The sequence below is a fragment of the Monodelphis domestica genome, chromosome 5, assembly GCF_027887165.1.
Source record: "Monodelphis domestica isolate mMonDom1 chromosome 5, mMonDom1.pri, whole genome shotgun sequence".
Classification (NCBI taxonomy): domain Eukaryota; kingdom Metazoa; phylum Chordata; class Mammalia; order Didelphimorphia; family Didelphidae; genus Monodelphis; species Monodelphis domestica.
The window spans coordinates 157,332,413-157,357,168 of record NC_077231.1 but is presented as its reverse complement, the minus strand read 5'-3'; the positions used below and the strand labels follow the sequence as shown (position 1 = coordinate 157,357,168).

At 34.2% G+C, this 24,756-nt stretch overlaps 1 protein-coding gene across 1 annotated transcript in view; it reads right to left on the bottom strand.

The window, feature by feature from the left end:
• Positions 1-6,219: 6,219 nt before the first annotated feature.
• SEMA3E (semaphorin 3E) overlaps positions 6,220-24,756 on the bottom strand; it is a 424,903-nt gene continuing 406,366 nt past the window's right edge. Inside the window, exon 17 of the mRNA XM_001369740.5 lies at positions 6,220-9,822. Coding sequence (XP_001369777.3) covers positions 9,370-9,822 — 453 coding nt within the window. The 3' untranslated portion in view covers positions 6,220-9,369. The remainder of the gene's footprint in view (positions 9,823-24,756) is intronic.

Genomic DNA, 24,756 nt, shown 5'->3' with positions numbered 1-24,756 from the left:
TTCCTTGTCTCAGCACCATCCTTTGATTGGCTTGTATGTGCACTATGGGAGGACACCAGAGGCCTCTTGGATCACTGGTGTCTGAGAAGGTTGCCTCTGATCTCACATGATTCCTGGCATCTGGAATACTGGCCTCTGACCCAAACTGAAGTTAATGCTGTCCAACCAAAGACTCAGAAGGAGTGGCATCATGGGGTTATAAATTAGGACTCCAGAAAGCAGCAAGATACTTGGAGTCTTGGGTCTTTGGTCTTGGGCCTTGGTCTGGAAACATGCCTGGAGGGGCAGGACATGGTCTTTGGCTAAAAAGAAACATCTGACCCTTTTGAGTTATCCTGGTCCATCCTCTCTTGGCTAAGAAACAGAGACAGGAGGGGAGAGGCAAACAAAGTAGTTAGGCACAGCCATGTGACAATGTGCCTATCTTTGTCCTCATCTCCAACTGTCACTACATAATAAGTAATTACAAGTTAATATACTATCTCCAGAGAATTATAATCCTAACATAAAAAGGAAGGGGGACTTACCTGGTCAAGGCTTGAGCGAAGGAAAGTAGGAACAAGAGATGCCACAAACTTCTCTGGGTCAACTGAAATCCTTCAGGGAAATATAGTCTAAATGGCTTCAAGAAAATGGAGCCAGAGCATATATGCTATATTTATAATAATGAATTTTGGTTTTTAATATAAAATTTTTATCCTTTTTTAAATGGTTCTTCTGTGTTCTTAAGTATGGACCTAATATAGTAAATAATAAATGTTCATATATTGTGGTTTTCCAACAGAGGAGTCACAAGACCACTTCTATAAAAATGGAAGATTATTCTGGTACCAATATGAAGTATAAACTAGAAGGTAGGGAAGAAGGTAATCTGATTTAGTATTGGGTTATTTCATAGTCAAGATGAGTGGCAAAGAAAATCCATACTACAATGAGAGCAGTAGGGACAATGAAAAGAAGAAGGATGTTAGGGCTTTGTGGTAGATTTATTAAGTCTCTGTAACAGAATGGGAGAGGAAAGGATCCAAGTTAAGAGCAAGGTTTTGAACATAGACGATTGTGAAAATAGTAATGATATAGGCAAAAATGGTTAGGAAAGGCCAGTTTTTTAGAGGGGTATGCTTGATTCTAACATAGTGTTTGAGGTAGAACAAGAATGAATGAAAACATCACCCTGGTAACCTTCAAAGTAAATTCCTTACTTCTGAACAGGTATTTGGGGTACTGAAATGTGCCTTCTAAATTTCTTGCCTTCATGTCATATCTCCTACCACTTTTTTATGCTTTCCTTTACTCCTTTACTCTTATTTTAATAGTACAACTGCCCCCTCCTTCCCATACCACATTCCCAGGGCCAAGATAGAAATCTTTTGGATGCTTATGGTCTGACTAATGAGCTAGCTTCAAAGATGTAGTCAGAGATGTGGGTCATTCACTTCAATTCCTCCATCCTATACTTTTAAAATCACCATCTGGAATTAACAGTTTTGAAAATACCTTCTAATACACAGGTCAGGCATCCAAGGTTTTGGAGCATCTTTCAGAGTAGCTATTTGTAAGGACCTTAGTATCCTCCACTCTCTGATGCTGATGAATTCTAATGCCTTGAGTTAGTCTTTAAAGGCTAGCAGTAATGGTTGAAAGTCCTTGTTAAATTGGTAGGAAATTTGAAATTTTCCCATTCCATCCAACTAGCGTGAGTCAGCACCAACCCCAAGGCCCAGGCTTCTTGCTCCCTTTCATTCTGCTCAACACAGATACAAAATATATGTAAACCCATCAAGTTTTATTGACTTTGGATGCTCAATTCTATCTGTGTATCTAGCAGATCTGATGGATTTCCAACTTCACCCTTCTCAATTGCCAGTATATTTCCTCAAAAGAGCTGGCATACTATGTTGTCTTGTTATGTGCTCCTTACATCTTGGTTTCCAAACCTTACTAACCTTCTATTTCAAAACAATATTTAAGGAAAAATCCATCCATATATTAAAGCCCTTAATATTATACTCCCCAAATTAAATAAACTATTTTTTTACATCTGACCACAAATATGTTATTTTAGCATCATGGATATAACTTTCAGAGGGACTATGAATAATGTTATGGATGGCATCATATAAAATACTTTTAAGTTTTATAAACATAATTGAGGGAGAAAATTAGCTGGATAATTGGACCATTAATACTTTATGTAGTGTGGACATATTCATTCTACTGACATATTTTCTTGAACTGCTGACTGTGAGAGTCATTAATTTTCTAATGTCATAATTGACAAGGCTGAATATTCATCTAAATTATTATTTTTGATGAATTCACGGAATGCTCACAGGTCCTTGTCATCCATATTCTAAGAAGTGAGCTCCTTATTCTAAAAGAGCAATAACAAAAGACCTCAACACTAAAAGCTTGTCAACTGAAGTATCCCACACCATGTTCCAACTGATTTGCCCTCTCCTTTAAAAACTGTAAAACTATTAACCAACAAAATGAAAATGCAGAGGCAATATGACATAATGGAAAGGAAGGGAGGAAAGGCATCAACACTTCCATAGCACCTACCATGTACCAGGCACTGCTCTAAGTGCTTTACAGATGTGATCTCATTTGCCCTTCTAACAACCCTGGGAGACAGATACTACTATTATCCTCCTTCTACAGTTGAGGAACTTGAGGCAAATACAGGTTAAGTGCCTTGCCCAGTGTCACATAGCCAGTAATTAATCTGAGACCCAATTTGAATTCAGGTCCTCTAGACTTTAGGCTCAGTGCTCAATCCACTCTACCACCTAGCCAAGAGGCTTTTGAATAACAAAGATTTACATTCAAGCTATGCCTCTGGCACATATTATATATAGGAAAATAATTAATTCCTTTATGTTCCAGCCAACACTTTAAGCCTATAAGATAAGAGAGTTGTTCTTCGTCAGTCTTATGAATATCTATATCTCTTCTCTGTACCAATGAAGTAACAAGCAGGGATTAAACATGGCAATTATTTTGCAAACAGTATTCCATAAAGACAGGTTCATTTAATACCAAAAATTTATATTAAATAAATATATGTTCTCTCTGTGACCCTTATAAAATAAAAATGTATATATATATATATATATATTTATATATATCTAAAAGGTAAGGGTTTATAGATACATATATACATTATTGTATTATTCTAATAATTATTTTTAGACAATAGAGTAGCAAAGGCTAGCCAACAGGGGTTAAGTGACTTACCTGGTGTTATATACATATACGTACACAAAATCAAGGCTGGAAGGAATTAAAAATATACAACTAGGTTACCATTTTTTTAAAGCTCCTCTTTATCATTCCTTATCTGAATGATGCAGTCTTTAAAAGCATCTGTAACTGCTGGGCCTAGACTGGCATAAATAACTCCAACTTCATTGCTCCAAGGTAGAGTGAAGAGATTAATGGATTTTTTTTTTCCAAGGGAAGTTACCTCACAGTTTTTCTTAGAAAGAAAATGGATTTCTCTCCTAACTTCACAGAAAATTAGCTCTAGTTTAGAGTCACATGTTGATATTCAGTCCACAGGTAACATAAAGTGAGTTAGATTGACAATATGAAGACCTTTACAAATATTAAATTTGCACATAACAAGTAAGGGTTCATCAAACATTTATTTCTTTTTCCATCTAATGTGAGCTAAATTAAAACCTGACACTTCAATGCTATGGACAAAGTATGCAGAATCTAATGGTAGATCTGTCATATTTATTCAATGAGACAACTCATATCAGTGATCTCTGCAGCTTGTCACCAGATGATAAAAAGCCTCATGGCTTCTCCTAATCAGGAAAATAAATACTATGGCACATGCTGTTATAGATCTGGCCAAACATATAAAAAAGATGTTATACAGAATAAGATATACTAATGAAGTAATCTGTAATATAACTAGGCCACTTGAAGCACAAATATAAGCATCCAATTCATAATGCAAATAAAAATATAAACCTATGCACCCAAGGGGAAAAAACTAAACAAAACATTAAATAATACTACGACAAAAACGTCAGTGTGGAAAATCTATTATTCCTCGCTGGCTCAAATGAAACAGCTGTTGGCCTAAAAAATGAAGCATTAATTTAAAAAAAATACACAATATGGTATCCCATTATAGGAAGGGAGAAAAATTGAATTCTTATTGCTATCTTAATTATAGCATGTTCTTCTGGGAAATGTTTGTAACTAAGAACAATTAAGTACATGTTTTCTGATTTATTTACCATGCCACATATGGAGATTAGACAATTCATTTTTGGGGTGCAAACAACAACTGTGTTCCTGTATTTGTTCCATGCCTAACACTGACAATAAAAACAAGTTATGTTTTTTTACAGATACAATTTTTACAGATACAAATGTGCATAATCACCACTAAGATTTAGAAACAACCTCCACACTTGTACAACAAATATTGAAAACTCAGAAGTATAATCCTGAATATTGAGCTGAATTTAAAAAGGGAAAATCATATATGTGTGTATGTATATATATGTGTGTGTGTATACATATACATATATACATTCATATACATAGATACATAGAATTATCACCAACTGAAGTCTATTTCCCCATTTTTAAAGCAATTTATTAATAATCCTATTTAATCTATAATCCTGTTTCCCCAAAGTAGGAAACATTTATCAGTAAATACCAGGTTTCCCATTTTTAAAAAAGGAATAATTCTTATAATGGAAAGCTAGAGGAAATGGGGAGCAGCTAGTCCAATCTCATTATTTATATATAGAGGAACTAAGATCTAAGTCAACCAAATGACTTGCCTAAAGTCATGATGGAACTTAGTCAAAGGACTGAGACCAGAACTGAGACCTCTCAGCCTTTCAAGTTATTGTTCATTCCACAACACTGAAGACCCAAGTAACAAAGCTGATTCTCTTCAGAGAACATTTTGCCATGCTAATGATGGAGGATACCCTCATTTTTTCAGTTTCATGTAAAGATTCATTCTGCTCTTATATTCTACCCAGCCATGATCTAGCTAGAAGACATACAGCCCAGATGCAGAAAGGAGTCATAGGGGTGTCTGACTTTCTGTCCTGGAAAGAACATGGTAATGCTGACTTCGAGGTAACTCCCAGCAGTTTCTCAGACTATTTGTGTCTGTGGAGCACTGTCTCTCATTGTACCTATTTACAGGTAAACTATGGAAGACGGGGCTCTTATTTCCTTTAAGCCTATAAGGTGTTAAACACTTTCTTGAGCACAAGGAAAGAATTAATCTGAAGCTATTTCAGCTTTTCCTGGCATGAGCATTTCACAGGTGATTTATTAAATTGTCTATTCAGAGAGTATTGACCAGCTCTTATATAGGCAACCCTGGGAGATGAAGAACAGGACAACTGATTTTTTATAGCATGCATATACCATATACATATATGTCTCTTGGAAAATCACCATCCAAGAACCTTTTCTTTCTCCTTTCTTTCTCCTTTTGTTTCATTTAACCATACGCTCCTATGTTCTCCTGAACTATGGCTATCCACTATCCACTTATAGATAATTATATATATATATATATATATATATATATATATATATATATATACTTCAAGAGCCCACCAAAATATGTATATATATAGTTAAGGGGATTTTGTTTAGCATGTTGCCTTTACATACTTATTTGGTTGTTGGGTTGGTTTTTTTTGGTAGTAATCCATTCCAGAAGGTTTTGAAAGCATTTTCCTTCATTGAGAAAAAGAGAATCATTTATATGCATGGATTTATAAATATCCTCTTTTATAGAGGCAGTGTAACATAGTGGATTGTGAGCTGGTGTGAGAGCCAGGTAGACATGTGTGCAAGTCTTCACTCTTATTTATGGTAGCTCTATGGCATCAAGTAAATCACTTAACCTCTCAGGGCTCCAGCTAGGCAACTCTCTAAGAGTGTAAGAGAGAATTCTAACCTGCCTTGGTAAGGGAGTTTCTCATTTGGAAATGTTCTACATCAATGGATCCACAATATAGTCTTTACTTATCACTATCCCCACAAAACTCTACAGTTAAGGCTTCAGATTTCCTCTCCCATTACTTCTTGTTGGCAGTCTTATAATTAATGAGTCTATGTTGGTTATGTTATCTTGAATATGTTTTATAACTTTATATAAAATTATTTTCTGATTGATTCTATGTATTGTTTTCCACATACTCATAACACTGATCATTTTCTTTCTTTCTTTTTCCTTCTAGCTCTGATTATAAAAGAGATTGGATACATATTTGGCATCTTTAATGAAAGTAGTGAATGAACCTACTTTTGTAAGCCTCTATTCCTAGACACTATATTTAATCACTGGAGATACAAATGCAAAAAGAAGCTAGTCCTTGTCTTTAAGGAGCTCATAGTTTACTGTGGGAGACAACACACAGAGGCAAGAAGTCCTCTGCTCAGAGTGTATGAAGAGTAATCGGGGATATTGAGTTGATGCATAGAGTATTCCATTGACATACTCTTGCTAACAAGATTGATTTGACTTTTATGTCCAGAGCTATGAATGAAAGAGGAAGAAGATTTGATGCAAGAATGGAGGCTATGAAGCAGCTAGATAGCACAATGGATAGAGTGCCAGGACCAGAGTCAGAAGTTTAAATATGGCCTCAGATATACCAGTTGTGTGACCCTGGGGAAGTCACTTAACCACAATTGCTTGTAGCTATTACCACTCTTCTGCCTTAATACTTTTTTATTGGTTCTAAGATGGAAGTTTAGGGTTTATAAAAGAAAGGATGGAGGACACCTGGCAAGGTAGAGGAGGAGAAAATCTAGATGGGATGAGGAGCCTGGTCTGGTCCAAGGATATGGGCCCAGCTATACAAGGAAATCCAGCTGTTTGCAGCTCACTCATTCACCAATCAAGACAGTTCTGCCAAAGGAAGGAGTTCCAAATCGAAGTGTTTTAATACTCATACCCCATAGCGACATTTATCTGATGAATTTGATTATTGAAGTTTTAAAATTCTGCCTTAGAACTTGAGGTATGTTGATAATTAGCCAGCTCACTGCTACCATCTATAGTTGCTATTTTGTCTTTAGATTTAAAAAAAATAATGCTCCTTTTTAGCTGATTGGTCTTTTCCTATGTTTTAGGCATTCTTCACAAGTCTGCTAAAATATTATCCTCATTGAATTGCCATGAATTTGTGTGTCTTGCCTCATTTTGATCACTTCCAAACTATAGGCATGCTTTTGGAAGCATGCTAGTGGGCAGCAATGACCCCCAGTGGATTTTTGTTAAATAGCAAGTTTATTTTTTGGGGGAAAAAAAAAGGTAATTTCAGTTATATCTGCCCCGTTTTTTTATTATTTCAACATTAGTAGGATTTTTACTTTACTAAAAAAGTACTTGTTTTCTGGTCATATTGAGGGGGGGGGAGAAGATACACTAGCATGGATCTGAACAATATTAAGACTTTTATTTTAACCATAGACTACAATTTAAACTACCAGAAGCAATCTGCAATTCAACTGCGTCATCATACTGACTATGTTTGAGGAGTAATATGAGGTTTGCGGGCTTCTTGTGTCAGGCTATGATTTCATCCCTATAGGGAGTCTCTAGGGAGGAGTTTCCCGTTATCTCTTCTGCAGTTAGCCTTAGAAGTTCCACAAAGAGGAAAAGTGATTTGCCTATGATCCCACAGCAATATATATCTGGGGCTGGACCCAAAGCCAGGTCGTCATGTTTCCCAGCACAGCTCTCTATCCACTATACCTTTGTGATTCTGTGAGGTGAGTATTAGGTAAAGTGAAAATGGAAAAGAAATCATAATGTTGCATTTTCAGTGTTTTGACTTCCTGCTTTTTCATTGCTCATTTGTGTTATATTTTATTTTAAATAGTTTCATTAATCACCTTAGATTAAAATTTTAGAATTCAGAAAAGAGGATGCTCCAAGGAAAAATACAGGATTATAATATGCAAGATTCAGAAGGAAAAGGTTCAGAAAATAAATTGAATATTACCAAAAAATCAAAGCTTCTAGTGTGTTTTATGAGATAAAAATAAAAATGCTCTAACATTCATTTTCTCTCTACCTTTTTATAACTAATTTATTCAGGTGTGAAGTACTATAATGATTTTCTTTATAAAATAAGTTTATGTTTTGCTGAAATGCCATTTTTAAAAGTAGAAGCTTTAAAGGAGTGAAAATTTAATAAGTTTTCATTTGTGCGTACCTTTTGTCTTGTCTCATATTCTGGACTAATAAACTTCTTTTGACTGAATTGTCCACAAGCTAAAGTATAACTTGAGGTCTTAAAATGTTTGTTTTTTTAATTAATGAATTTTGATGACAAATATAATATGTTTCATATTATATTTGATCAAACTTTCTTTAGGCAGTTAGAGCACAAATATTTCTGCAGAAAAATGTATACAAGCACATACACATACTCACATGCATGTATACATGTGTATATACACAGATACATATACATACAAATATATACACATATATGTATGCATTTCACATACACACACAAGGATATGCATATGCTACTATAAACATATGCTGCTGCTTTTTTGTTTTTGTTTTTTTACCTTAAGAATTCAAACACATAAATCTTCCAGCTGTTAAAGCAAACATTTGTTCCAACCATAACCCATAATCCAACTTGACAGTTTTGTTTTACCATCTAACTGGGAACTTATACTTAACCTCATTCTTTCCACACCTGAGTGTAACTGGAAGGAATAGTGTCAGCTGTAATAATAGAAATATGAAGCTGGTCCCATAAGTGTTTCATAAAGGGGAGTGCCCCTGGGGCTGAGTACATTTCTCTTCTCATTTACAAAAATCACAGTGGTCCTCAGAGCAAACTCATGGCTAAAACTATGACAACAAAAATTACCAACTGTCCACATGAAAAAAAATGAAGGTCTCTGATCATCTGTCAGTTTTAAAAGCAAATCAGGAAGTTTGAAAAAGCAGCATGATTGAGCACATTGCCTTCCCATCTCTTGCCTCTTAATTCTTTAACACCTTTGAATTTCCTTAAATATTCTAATAATACACAAGGAACAAAGAGCAGTTGGCAAGAAGAATCAAACAACTACAAAGATTACAAGATAACTTTTTGATAAATATAGTTGAAAACCATGTAAGCAATATAATGACACTTATAAATAACTAGTTAGCTTTATGTAGCTTCTAACCAGTCAAATAGAGTTAAGTATAATTTAGCATAATACTTTTTTCTGTCACTTTCTTCTTTGTACTTATTTCTCCCTCCATAAAGTAATCAGATGTTGTCTTTCAAATCTCAGAAGTCAAAATGCAAATTCTTCAAAGGGTAACACTACGATTTCACCCCATTAGAAGTCCAGTGCATGCCTAGGTAGTCGATAATGCTCAGCCTTGGCCCTAAGCCTCTTTTCCTGTGGAGTGGCATACTTCCATTTTGAAGGGGACATTTTAAGCTTTTTCCTCTTCTTATCTGTACACCATACTTTTTCACAATACTCTTCCACTCGCTGGAAGTTGCTATAGCCAATTAATTGCAAGAACTCTTTGTACCATGGCTTTGAGCCTTGCGGGATGCTGCTTTGGGCAGGACAAGGCATTTTATGGGAAACCTCTTCCTCATAGTCTTTGTTAAACATCTCTTCAACTCGCTCCTCTTCTACCACCTCCAAAGTGATTTTGCGGATTGTATGGACAAAACTGTGCTCCACTGTCTGACAAAAATAGGTTCCGGCATCTATTTTGTGTAGTCTTAGGAATAGCAAGCCAAGGTCCATTTTGACAACCCTGTCATCTGTCTTCACCTAAAATATTAAGCACACAAATATTATTAGCAGGAATAACAAGTTTTTAAAAAGTCACCATTATAAACTTTTAAAATACTTTAAGTATTGACTTTTTATATTGCTTTTTGTAATACTGTATAGCAATTGCAAACACAAACATGTCGATCAGCCGCCCTGAGTGATTAAATTATCTTGAAATTCTTTAACATTTCTTTTATATAAGCCCTTCAGTTTCCTATGGTGGCTTAAAATCTTACCAATCTCTACTGAAAGCTGGAAAAACTATGAATAGACATCAATATTAGACTATATAATTTTGTATGCTGCAGTTATGGCTAGTGAGGTTGACTATTTCTAGATCAAATAGTAGATTTTTTAAAGCAAAGATGTTTCCAGAATTAAAGAGAAGAAGAATATTGTTGATTTTTTAGTTCATCTAAATTCAACTCCTATACCATTTGACATTGTTTTGCTACTGGTCATATCAGAGAATATTCTGAATCTTAAAATTCTCTATTTTCTTAAATTACTCTCATTAATTATCTAGTTCAAATGCATTTGCTATAAAATCAGCATCAGGTTGCTTATAAACATTATTAAATGTATTTTATTGTGAGAACCTCTTTCTACAGAGGAATCCAAATGTAGTCTATTTCACCTACTTTAACTTTGGGCTCTTATTCTATAAGAAATTCTGTTGATATTACAGTAAACCCAATGTTACAGCAGACATAAATCTGCATTTTGAAGGAGACTTGGCTTCATTTTTCATTTGATCTTTCTACTATTTATTTCCAATAGAAATTTAAGTTTGTACAACTTCAGTTTTTGTATTGTTCCTTGTTTTAGCTCATTCTTCTCTCAGTGACAATAGATAAAACCCAATATTTTAGCTCTAACATTACAATTTTCAATATTCTTTCTAAAGCATTAAAAGTGACACTAAGGTAAACAAAGATGTTAAAATAGAATGGGACAAAATAAGCATGCCTGACAGAATTCTATGATTTTGTCAATAGAATTTTTGAGGTGCCAAAGAATTCTTTCTTAAGATATCTGAAAAAGGTTATAGTACAAAATGTTCTTTTGGAAACCATGATTGATATTACTATACAGGTCAATAAAGCAACCAAGAAGATATCACTATCCATGATCCCATATGTTTTCTTTCTCAATTTTACATAATTTTTAAGAGAAGAAATTGCATGAATAGTGAGGGCATCCCTTACAAAGGCACAAGACAGAAATAGGTAGGTTTTTACCAAACCAACAACAACTTCTACATCAGACTAATGATTTTTTTATAGTCATAAATGACAAAAGTGGGGCAGAGAACACATGGACAATTGGGGATTATTTTTTGCCCACTGAACATACACATGCTCTTGGTTCTTCTGATGTTCCTGCTTTCAGTGGATATTATTTTGACTGTATTAAGCACTAAAACACTGAAGAATCTCTTTAAGGAGATAGATAATGATGGTGGCAAGCCTGATAATTTCATTGCTATAAGGAAGTCCAAGATGAGATAGTAATGTAGATCAATATAATTTCTGCTATTTTAATCCTTAGAGTTATGTACAATATTAACTCTTGATGCCCAGGTTCATAATGCAGGAAGCATCTGAGGAAGGACTTGAACTCTGGTCATTGTGACTTCAAAGCCATTTCTCTAAATGTTATGTCAACCTATATCCCAAAAGTATACTTTACAATAGCTATTCATAAAAGGAAAAATCAAGGAACATGATAGATGAAGAATGTCCTTTTAAGAGGACTAGAATTCCAGTTTATGAGTTACCATTGGATATGGAAGCTAGCCAGGGTAGTAAGAATAACTCAACAAAGCAAGAAAGTCATTCATGTTGATGACAGCAACAGCCTCCAACTCCCAAGTGCACAGTATTGTATAGTTTGTGGATACGTATGCCATTTTTGGATTTAAATAAAGGTTGTGGCCTCTTTTCTAGTGTCCCTTTACCCTGCTTCCAACCATATGTAGCAGTACAGAAAAAGGAATGATTAGATTTGTATCTGTCAAATGCAATTTTATTTTAATTGTAGACACCACAGACCACCAATTAATCTTGCCCTTGGGCTTGCTTTCACAAAGTTGACAGTCTTTGTGGGAACCAGCAAACAATAATATGATTGCTGAAAGGGAATGGGTTTGGTAATAGGCATAAAGAAGCTCCAGACATAGCTTGAATGAAATTGTATATATTCCTAGCTCACATATATACATACACACATATATGTAATTATATATAAACACATGTATGTATGTATATATGGTATGTATTTGCCTCTATACTATTGGCCATATGTATTTGAACATACTATTCTATCCCTGCTACAATAGCATCATATAAATGAGCCAAAAAAAATAATAATATAAAGGTAGCATGTACACAATAGTGTAATTTGTTCTATACCCCCTAAGTAGGGAGATGGATCATGGCTTTATCACTCTTTTGTCTCTTATATATAAGTTGCAAGTCTAGAAATAAGTCTCTGTTTTATCTCAGTTTGGAGTAGCACATGGTGCTATATATTAAATAATTTTGAAAATTAAATGTATCTCTTATGAGCCACAAATACTAAAAAGAAAATGACATGGATATTCATATTTAAAGTCCATAAATGATTTAGTCTTTCCACTTCAGTTAACAGGGATAACTCCAGCAATTCATGATTATATAATATATTCACGATTATATAATTGTTATATAATTGTTTTCACATTGTCTATATTGCTGTGGGTTTTTTTTTCCAAAATCTGCAGGAAAGATTTCTTTGGGAAATAAGATAATATAACACATAGAACATAGTTTTTACACTATTTCTACCAAGCATTCTATATTCACTCTTCATAACTACGTATCTTTAAAAAACTAGAAAACGTCTTCAACATCATAGGACACCAAAAAAATCAATTCAGTATGCTTATACTGTCAAAGAAACAAACTTGAACACTTGAACAAAGAATTCTGCACATCTGGTTGCCTTGCTTATTTATATGTTGCAAACAATTGATCCAACATTTTTCACTGGAAAGGGGCAGACAAAATCCTTAACCATGACATGGAAAATCAATGAACTTATTTGAGAAGGCCATTGTGATCTCTTAAAAGAAAAAAAAAAGTTATGCACCAATTTACACCTAAACATGGTGTTCTTACTTAGAAATGAATAGTTGACCCCACATTCCATTTATCATTAAACAACAATCCTTTATTAAAAGCTTAACATGTATAAGACTCTGTACTAGATACTGACTGTACAAGAAAAAAAGGAAATACAGTCCTTGGCCTCAAAATGTTTTCATTCTAAAGAAGGAAAGGGTATTAAACTAAATAGCTCTGAGGTATAAAAAGGAGATATTATGAAGAAATTAGAATAGGGAACATAGTCCTCTTCAGATTTATGAACATGGGAATAATTTATGAATAAACAAGAGATATAAAGCATCGTAAAGTGTGAAACTGATAATTTTGACTACATTAAATAAAAAATTCTTTGTATGAATAAAATGCATTGCATAGATTAGAAGGAAAGCAATAAATTCAGGAAAACTTATAGACAGTTTCTCAGGTAGAGTTCTTATATCCAAAATATGCATAGAATGTATCAAATATATAATAATATGAGACATTTTACAACAGGAAAATGGGCAAAAGATATAGACTACTTTTGAGATGAAGAAATCAAAACTATATAAAAGTATATGGAAAATTCTCTAAATAATTACTGATTAACAAAATGCAAATCAAAATAACTAAGAAATCATCTCACACCTATTTTATTAGTTAAAATGATAAAATGGCAAAATGACAAATGTCGGAAGGGATATGGAAAAATGGGGACACTTACATTGTTGGTGGAAATATGAATTCATCCCACCATTTTGGAGAACAATATGGAAATTATACTCACAGAGTTATAAAATTGTGTATATCTTTTGACTCAGCAATAACAATATTATAGTTATTTCCTAAGGTGATCAAGAAAAAAGGAAAAAAGAAATTATGTGTTCTAAAATATTTATAGAATCTCTTTTTTGTTTTGGAGGTAAAGAATTGGAAACTGAAGGGATATCCATAAAATGTAATGGCTAAGTAAGTTGTGGAATAGTACTGTAATGGAATGCTTTTGTGCCAAAAGAAATAAAAGATGATGATTAAAAATAGAAAAACTTATATGAAGTGATGCAAAATGAAATGAGCAAAACCAGGAGAATGAGTTACATAATAACAAGAATAATATAAGATTATCAGATGTAAATTACTATTATCAACAAGTCAAGGACTCCAGACTACTTCAAGTGACTCATGATGAAAAAGGACATCCTTCACCATAAAAGGAGCAATCAGAATGCACATTGAAATGAACTATTCTTCACTTGATTTCCTTCATGAAATTTTCTCTAGTATTTGTCTTGTTTCACATGACAAAAAATGAAAATATGTATTATATGATAATATGTACAGCTTATATCATATTATCAACCTTCTTTGAAATCAGGAAAGGGAAAGAGGGGACATGGATTATAAGATGTCAGAAAAGGAATATTAAAGTTGTATAGACATAATATGATCAAAATAGATAAACTTAAAATAAATAAATTGCTAAAAACAATATGTGGATCAAAGGAAATGTTAGAGGGGATATTACTATTAGCAGAGGCAGAGGCTGGGGCATGGGAAGCATATAAAATAGAGTGTTTGGAGAGGAGAAACACTTGGGAAGACTGGAGAAGCCATATTGTAAAAGACTTTAAAGTCAGACAAAGGAGTTTTATCCCAGAGATAAACAGGAACCATTTAAGTTTGGGGGAGGGAGAAGTGATGGGATGAGGTGGTGATGTGATATAATCAGTATTTAAAAAAAGAATCTCAATGACACCTGCACAGAGAATGAATTAAAATAGAGAAAGAATCAAAACGAGTAGACCAATTAAGAAACTTTAAAAATAATACAGGTGAAGAGAGATTAGGACTAAATTAGGAAAGTAGATGTGAGAATGGAAGAAAGGGAAGGCATATCTATCAATTTATCTATCTCAGCTATCTTGGACATATATTACTACACATGTTTAGATATCTAGATACATAGATATAGCTTTCTAAATCTAATTGTCTTCCTGTATGTAAATAAATCCATATGTATGTATATATCTATTTCTAGTTAGTTACACATGTCAACACACATTCATGTTATATAGAAGTAGAAAGAAAACTTTGCCAACTCTTTGGCTACATTAGGTGAGAGGGATGAAAACAAAAATGGCATTAAAATTATGAACTTTGGTGACTAAAAGAACACCTTTAGCACTAAATGGAAATTGTGGAATTGGGGCAGGAAATTTTAGGAAAAAAATAATAAGTTTTACTTTAGATATGCTGAGTTTGAGATTCTACTGGAACATTCAGTTGGAAATCTCTAAGAGGAAGTCACTGAGGTAAGACTGGAGCTCAAGGGTAATACTAGGGCTAGACATAGAGAACTGGAAGTCATCATAGAGATGACAAATTAAATTCATAGGGGGTGATATCCTATGATACAAATAGAGAAGAAAAAGAAGACAGAATGAATTAGAGGGATAACATAATTAATTCATGGAGATAAATTCTATAAAGCAAAACTAGAATCAATGTATGGATATTGCAGATAGTGTTAATGCTGATGCTGATGCTCATGACAAATACCTCACACTCATACAGAACTTTAAGTTTTGCAAAACACTTAAGGTGCAATATAAAGAAAAATGTTTCTCTTTCACCATTTTACCTATCCCAGATTGTAAATATGCTGCTTTTGGAAGGAATGAGTCTTATATCTCTGGAAGACTATAAGCAGCAGCTGGATGAGCACTTATCAGGGATTTTATAGCAGGAATTTCAATTTCTTTATTGATTCTTAAATGTGATTTTCTAAGAATTGGGGTTCTATCAGTCCTTTTCTATATAATACCAACCAACTTTTTTTTCCCACAGAGAGTCAAGTTATAGAAGACAAAATGAATAAAGAAAAAAAATGGAGTAAAAAGAGGGAAAAGTATAGTTGAGATTAAAACAAATGGCAATAATATTAATGATGATAGTGATTAGAAACAATGAGAAACAGGCACTCTAATGTAAACATACAATTTTTAAAACAAAAACTGATGACAACAGACTGAAGTCTGTAAGGTATTGCTGTCACCTGGGCTTTAATAGCCCCTAAAGATATATGGCAATTGGGTCATCTGTCTATCTATCTATCTATCTATCTATCTATCTATCTATCTATCTATCTATCTATCTATCTATCTATCTATCTGTATGTGTATATATATATGTATATATATATATATATATATATATATATATATAATCAGAGAAATGGAGAAGAGACAAGCCAGCAATACCCAATTGCATTTTAGTAGCATAGCATTTCTTGAAGGAATTGAACTAAGCTTCTATTTCCTTTAATTCCTCTTTAATGTTTAACATTTAATGGAACTCTATGCAAAACAACTATTAAAAATAAAATTTTATAATGAGATTGAAAGTTTTATATACAGTAAAATAATGATTGTATCTTTGACCTAATCCAGATAATGTCTATATGATAGGTTAAATTTCTCATAAAATCTCTTCTGTTAGAATGCTTAACTATTCTGACCCAAACTGATCTGTCTCTATAGAGTACACATAGAAGTAATATGTTGAATTTAACAATTTTTTTAAATCTTTGAACTAAAGTAGGAGTTTAAATCCTAATCTCTAATGATAAAAAGCAATCACAGGACATGTAAACTACCCATTAATCAGAATCACATACATTTATCAAAGTAATACTATAGAAATAATGTGAAAAGGGGACAGAAAATTGATATCAGATGCAAGAAACTCTGTGTTCCAATATTGCCTCTCATATACACTCACTGTGTGACATTCACCAAATCTTGAACTCTCTGTACTCTATTTCTTTCCCTTCTCCTTCTCTTCTTCTACCTCCCTTTCTTTTCTTCTTTTACTATTTTTCCTCCTCCTCCTCCTCCTATTTATTATTTTTGTTATTAGATTGTAAGGTCCTTGAAGGCCAGGCCAGTCTTTTGTTTCTTTTTTTATTCCCATTGCTTAGAACAGTTCCTGACACATAGTATACAATTTATAAATGCTTATTGATTGAGTGATTGATAGACCAGTCTTCCAGACAATATGTTGCAAAAAGATGCTGATATGCATTGCTAGAGGAAGTTTCCTCATGTAGGATTTATGGACGTAAATGAAATCGCAGATTTAATCCATGATCCAAGCCTTAACTTGAAGTACCATTAAAAAGAACCATATCCAAAGAAGAAAAGATAAAAATAAGAGGAAGAAGAAAATTTTATAAAAGCAAAATGATAAAGGAGTAGCAAATTCAAGCAAAAATGAGATTGAATGCTATTGCTGAATGTTGATGCAAGCAGTATGTCAGAAAGATTGACAAGGTACAATTTTCCATGCAAGACAAGATTAGATGAGATTCTAATCTGGGACAGACCAGATGGAGTGAAAAAAGCCCCTAACACAATGACTCCTCTACTGAAAATGTTCACCTTAGAATATCAGGCATCTTCATGCCTCTACTGACAAATTAGTGATGACTGGCTAAACAAGGAGCTCTCATTCAATTTAGATTAAATAAAACTAAGAAAAAATTCAGCACTGTAATAGGTCATTCCTGTAAGGAGTAAACCAATTGATCCTCTCATATTAGCAAAGTTTCAGATAATTTTTATATTATTATTAAACTATAATTCTTTAGGAAGTTTTTTTTCTGGATTATAATGCACAAATTTTAATAGTTTGAGGGTAAATTGAGAGATCTCTCCCTTTAGCTCCTGAATTTCCAGAATGACATCATAATTTATTGTAAAATAGATAATTTATTGCCTATATTCTGGCTTTCCTTAGTTACCATATTTTGCACAGGAATCAGTTAAGAGTTGAATAAAAGACTTGCTGAACAGCTACAAAGGTCAAAATGACAAGTTCTAGTGTCTCTGCTTTTATTTCACCAGAAAAATAGACTACTAGAACACTGGTTTGCAAAAGCTAATATGTTCACAGACTTGACTTTCCACAATTTGGTCATCTTCTATAAACTCTTATCTTCATTGCCAAAATGATAAATTTTCAGTCTTCTATCCCATAATGGCCTTAAAACCTTTTTCCAGTCCGGACAAATGATTGAACTTACCCCATTGCTCCTCTCTTCCAAATCTTCAAAGTGATCTCTCCTTTATTATTTAAACTCATCCTGAAATGCCATTTTTTTCTGTGAAATCATTTAAACTAAAATAAAATGGCTCAATATTTTTTCCTTTAGATTCAATTCAACTTAAAAAATATTTATTCAATGCATACCATAAGCAAAGTACCACAATAGAAATTATACTTTATATAAAATACAATGTTTGTCTTCAAGGAGTTTATGTTTCAGCAAGAGAGTGAGGTATAAACTTATATAACCAAAATTATGTATTTTTGTTATTTTTAGTGCAGAATAGTTGCATTTTGAAAGGCACCAAACAAAGTACTGGTGAATTTTGTGCAATAATGGACATTATCAACAAGAAGAAAAAAGAAATGGTTCAAGGGAGAAGGTATCATTTAGATAAGGCTTAACAAAATGGGTAGCTGTTTTAAAAAGTAAAATGGAAAATGGACGACATGCCAGACAGAGGCTTAAAGCAAAGGATTAAAGACTAGATCATTGAATCTGAGGTAAGTAGTATGAAATAAAGCTGAAACAACATCTTACAGTCTCATGAGAAAATCAGATTTGGTTTTTATTAGGCAAAGAAAAAGGAATTGCTGCAGATTTTTTTTTTTAACAAAGCTGTGACATATTTGAAAATGTACCTAAAAGTATTGGTCTGGCAGATGAATGAAAGACAAATTAGGAGGGATGAATACTGACCAGAAAACATATTGGGAAATTCTTGTCTTAGTTCAACTGATCGTAATGCAGGTATATACTAAATTTGTAGCAATGTTATGTATGAAAGGAGGGCACATGGGCAAAAATGACTTAGAGGTAGAATCACTAAGAAATGGGAATTAATTACACATGAGAGGTGAGTGAAAGATAAGAGTTAAAAAAACAATGAGGAAATTTGGCTAAAAAGAGATGATACCAATAGAAATTGTAAAGTCACAAGAAAAGATTAGGGAAAGGGGGCAGATAAGGTGAGTTTGGACATGTGCTTGAGATATAAGGTGTCAGGTTCACTTGTAGAATACCTATAGGTTAGAGTTGTTTGTTGGCTTGGTGTTCAGGAGAATATACAGGGCTGTTATGAAATATCTGAGAGTATTTAAGTAGAAGTCATTGAAACCAAAAGAAAGAATAAGGATATAAAAGTAAGAGAAAAAAAGCATCATGTAAAGGATGAAAAGATAGTGAAAAATTACAGATATAAGAGAAAAGGAAAGAGAACCAGGGGCTTGGAAACCAATATAGAGGAATAGAGGTAGCAGTTCACTCAACACTCCCAATATTCCCTTCAAAACAACGTTAAAAGTGCCGCAAATCATATTTAAGAGAGGTAAATTCAACAGAGTAAGAGTGAAACATTTATTCATGACTAAGAATCTTAGAATGTTTGCATGAGAGGTCTGCTACACTGAGGTGGAGGCCAACCCAAAGCAAGATGAGTAGCAATAACAATTTTGGGCCTCGGAAGAGATTGTGATAGTGATTTCATTAGGAAAATGAAGATTCAGTTCAATTTCTGCAAAGAGATGGTAAGGAAGTTAACTATTGGTCTGAAAAAGATGAGACATAGTTCTAGGTGGCTGCTGTAAGATGAGGAGGTATACTTATATTTAGCCATAATGGAGCAAGGGTCCTGGTTGCAGTTCCAAGGAAGAGAGGACCACTAATGTTTGCACCCTGTGCAGGTGGAAAATTTGCCACACCTGAGCTACATTCCCAGAATCCTTTTACGTTAACATCCTCATTTTATGTAAGGGGACTTGGTAGATAAATTTAGCTGATACTCAAACTGTGAGGCTCTTTTATAAAATCTTATGCTTTTGGTAAAGTGCTGCAGGTGTGAGTCTCTGGCTCTCTTTGCTCTGCTCACTTGACTGAAAGAATTTTTTTTTTCTTTTCCCTCTCTTTTGATTTATTTTTTAAAAATTTAAAAATTTAAAAATTTTTAAAAAATGATTTATTTTTAAAAATCAGGAGTATTTATTCATTTTTACTCCTACAACTCTCAAGGAAACATGGTAATTTCCTGAACAGAACACAGATCACGAGAGCAGTGACCAAATTTCTCCTCAGATTACACTATCTTGGATGTACTAAAAACTTGAAGATCTCTAGAACTATCTCTGAAAATAACAGTACAAAAAAGCCGAATGTTGGGGCAGTACCTTCTCACCACTCTGGTGAGCAGAACTCAACTTTTACAGAAAGCTCAAAATCAAGGAATAGGCTAGAAAAATTAGCAAACAATAATAACAACAACAAAATATTATTCAAATAGGAAGGGAAATTCCACTAAAATAGCTCTAGAAAATATGATCACATTGAATCAAAAAAAAATGATTTTATAGAAATAAATTGATGCAACCAAGATTTGAAGGGAAACAACAAAAATTGTTTTGGGGAAAATACAGATGGTGTGAGTCTCTGGCTCTCTTTTCTCTGCTCACTTGACTGAAAGAATCTTTTTTCTTTTCCCTCTCTTTTGATTTATTTTTTAAAATCCTATATATTTTGACAGAGTTTTCATTTCTCAAATATATAGAAAATGGAGTCAAATTTATAAGAATACAAAGCATTCCCTGACTGGAAAATGGCCATATGAGCATGAAGTGTTCAAAGGAATGAATTAAAACTATTTATAGTCATATTAAATATATTTAAATCATATTAAGATGCTCCAAATCATTACTAATTAGAGAAATGCATATTAAAATAACACTGAGATACCACCTCACACTTCTCAGATTGGGTATCGTGACAAAAAGGGACATTATAAATGTTGGAAGAGATGTGGAAAAATTGGGACACTAATACACTGTTGGTGGAACTGTGAAATCATAGAACATTTAAGTAGAACATCATAGAAACAGATTCAAAAGGCAATGAGATTATGCATATCCTTTTACACAGAAATACCAGTGCTACATCTATATCCTAAAGAGTTCAGAGATAAGGGAAAAGGATCTATTTCTATCAAAATATGATTAGCCACTTTTTTGTAGTAGGAAAGAAATGGAAACCATCAGTTACTTGGGGAATGTCTGAACAAGTTGTGGTATTTGTGTGGAAAGGAAACTAGACTAGCAGTTGGGTCTTGTGACTAGCACTTCCATCCTGCTGGGAGTGGCTGTTGGGTCTTGTGACTTCCTTCTTGAGGGGTTGGTCTTGCTTCCTGGTGTGGGAGGAGAGAGGAGCTTGTTCAGCCCAGTCTGGTGTGGTGTGCCTCTTCTTGGGTCAGCCTGAAGATTCAAGCCCAATCACTTCTGAAGGTCAGACCTGTTCTTGTTTGCTTTCTGTCTACTGCTGAGATTCTGAATTAGACAAAATGAGGACTGATATAGAGTAGACGGGAGTGGGAGAAACCCTCTGCCAGCCTCTGGGGCCTGGCCTCAGCTCTGAAGCTGAGGAAAAACTCCAATTCCAACTGGTTATTAAATTTTATATTATTGAATTTGCAGTCAGATAAGTGGACTATCTTTTCTGGGCATAGAGGGGGCTGAACATCAGTTCAGTCATTCAATGACAAACAGACCTTATTGGACCCCTGCTGCTTCCTCTCAGCAAGGAGCATCTCTCTCCTTTGCCTCACCGAGCAATATTCCCTCTCTCCCCTCAACTCCTCCATACGCCCATACAAACCTCACTTTATTCCCAGTTTTTCCTATCCTCCCCATCGCTCACAATAAATATTACATATGGAAGTAATGGAATATTATTTTGCCATTGAAATGACTAACAGAATGAGTCCAGAAAAGTCTGGAAAGGCTTATATGAACTGATACAATGTGAAGTGAACAGAACCTGGAAAATAATGTATGTAGTAACAGATTATAAAATGATCAACTGTGAAGCTCATAATCATAATCAGCAAAGAAAGTTTCCAAGATAACTACAAAGGACTCATGATTAAAGTACTATCTGTAGCCAAAGAAGGAACTGTTAGAATCTGAGTGACGATCATACTTTCATACTTTGCCATCTTCCACTATTCTTCCTTCATTATATTTTTATTTTATGTGTGATATATATTTTCAATTACATAAGCAATATGAAAGTATATAGTATGTGAAAGAGTATTGGCATTATCTATATTTGACCATTTACCACCTCAGGGAGGCAGGAAACAGGGATAGAGAGAAAATGTGAATACTAAAATGTCCTAAAATAATTGTCAAAAAATTTTATATATGTAACTGGAAAAATAAATTTAGAAAAATTGAAAACTCCCCTATTATTCTAGAACCAGAGTTTAAAATAGAAATGGAAAGAACTCACTGATTGCCTCCAGAAAGAGATCCAAAAAAGAAAACACTTAAGAGTATTAAAGCTAACATCCAGAGCTGCCATGTCCTAGAGAAAATATTGCAGGCAGCCAGGAAGAAATAATTCACATGTTCTGGAACCATAGTCAGGTTTGTGAAGATTAAATTCAACTCTCCCTTGATTGTGAAGATTAAATTGTAACCCCTGCCTATTTTTAGACTTAATCACCAAAAGTGTAAACACCCTACTTAAAAGTTGAGTAGGAAGATCTGCCCATTTTTAGATCTAATCACCAAGAGTATAGACATCCCACTTAATCACTGAGTGTGAGGTGTGTGACCCATGTGTGCAGTGGTGGGTGACAAATCAGAATTGCCTGATTGCCTCCTGGGCAGTCCTAGGCAAGGCTTTAGACTAAGATTTGTTCTCATAAGAAGTGGAGGAAGACACAGGAAGTGATGCAAGAGAAAGTATGTTTCAAAGGGAGTGACAACTTGCTGAGTGAATTCTACTTGCAGTTTTTCATTCTTTGAAGTGGAGGCTGGTGAAGAATGTGCTGACTGGACCTGAGACCCTTTTTCCTGATGAGGTTCTTCCTTTGAACTGAAATATGGTGAATGAAAAAGCTGACTCTTAACTGCTGGATTTTTCTGAAGAGTCTTCCCCAGATACTAGGCAACACTAAGGACTAACTCTTCATGCCCGGGATTGGGAGTAAATTACATAGTGCTTAAGCTAGATATCTTACTCTATCCTCTCTCTGATTTTCTTATTTCACTCTTTCTACATTTTGTAAATAAATTATAAATAAATCTCTTTGGAATAAGTTAAATTCCCAGCAAGCACATTCTTAAATAACCCAGTCAAAACCTTTTAAAAATAACCCCCTTTCTCCTCTTACAGGTTCACATAAAATTTTGCAGCTTCCATGTTTAAAAAACAAAATGTTTGGAATATGATATTCCTGAAGGCAAAAGAGCTAGAATTATAATCAAGAATAACCTACCTATGAAAAACTTCAGTGGAAAAAATGGACACAATGAAAAAGAAGACTTTCAAACATTCCATTTAACATGATAAGAACTGAATAGAAATTTAAACATTCAGGCAGAAGACTCAGGGCAGGCATATAAAAATAAACATGTGTAATAAAAATCATAGGGGTTGCAGTAAAGTTAAAATACTTACATTCTTATATGGGAAGTTGACACATGTAATTCCTAAGGCCATGGTGGCAAACCTGTGGCACATGTGCCAGAGATGGCATACATGGACCTCTCTGTTAACATGTATGCCAAGGACCCAGTGTGCCCTTCCCTATAGCACAGAGTTTACCAGAGTTCCTAACTAGAAAGCCTGAGGAAGAAGCAGCTTGACTGGTCCCCTCCAACTTTCCCCAGTAGGAGTTAGTAAGCAGGTCTTTTCAAGACAGTATCCCTTTCAGGATAAGATTGCCTCATCTCATGCAGAATAAAATGGCCTCTTAAGTTATGTCTTTACTATCATAAGCAACCAGTGTCTTTAGTATTCAAAGTATTTTTGGAATTTGGGGATGTGTTTTTTGAGTTTGTACTTGTAAAATATTCAAAACTGTAATTTAGTGATTTAGGAATAAGATTTATGAACCTGGGGCTAGGCTAATAGCCTTTTCAGCTATTCCCCAGATTCTTTCACAAGCAAATTTGGGCTACTTTAGCATGCTTTCTTAATCCCCTGATTCAGCCAAATTAATTTCTATTCAAAGCCTGCCTGAGGGAGAAAAGTAGACTAGAATCTCTGGAAGGTAGAAATCTCCTAATCACCCCTGCATCTAGATGAAAACCTGACTTCACCCCTTGACCATTTGCTAAAAAGGTTCATTCTTCAGGAAGGCTGACCTGTGATGGGGCTGTCATTTTGAAATCTGGAGACCCCCGTGTTTGCCCCTGTCCCAAGAGAGTTCTCATTCAGGGAGGTCTCAGACTTTCCAGTTTCAGACTAAACAATAGACCTTAAATAATTGATAATCCCAATTTAGGTGTAACTAGCAGACCTAAGCAAATGCTAAGTACCATTTTAGTCTTAGAAATTTCCCCCATTGTATGAGAGATCCCTTCCCAAGACCAACTCCTGGGCAGGGACCATCCTTTTCCTATACATTGTAAGTAGGTCACTCCCTGATACTCTACTCTCTGGCTATGGTTTCTTTCCCAAGCCTCTTTGTATCCTATTTGTGTAGTTTGGGCTTCTCTTTTCCTTGTAACCATGGTAATGTCAGTCAATCATACTTACCCATCCCTTAGTTCCCCAAAAGGTATATGAATTCCCCAAGTTCTATTGTTCTTCAGAGGATCATCTCAGAGATACTGTCCCCAGAGTGCCAGAGCCTCAGACCCTTTGTCATTTTAGGAGCTTGACTGTGTGGTGGCTGAATATTGAACACTATCTTTCCTTATT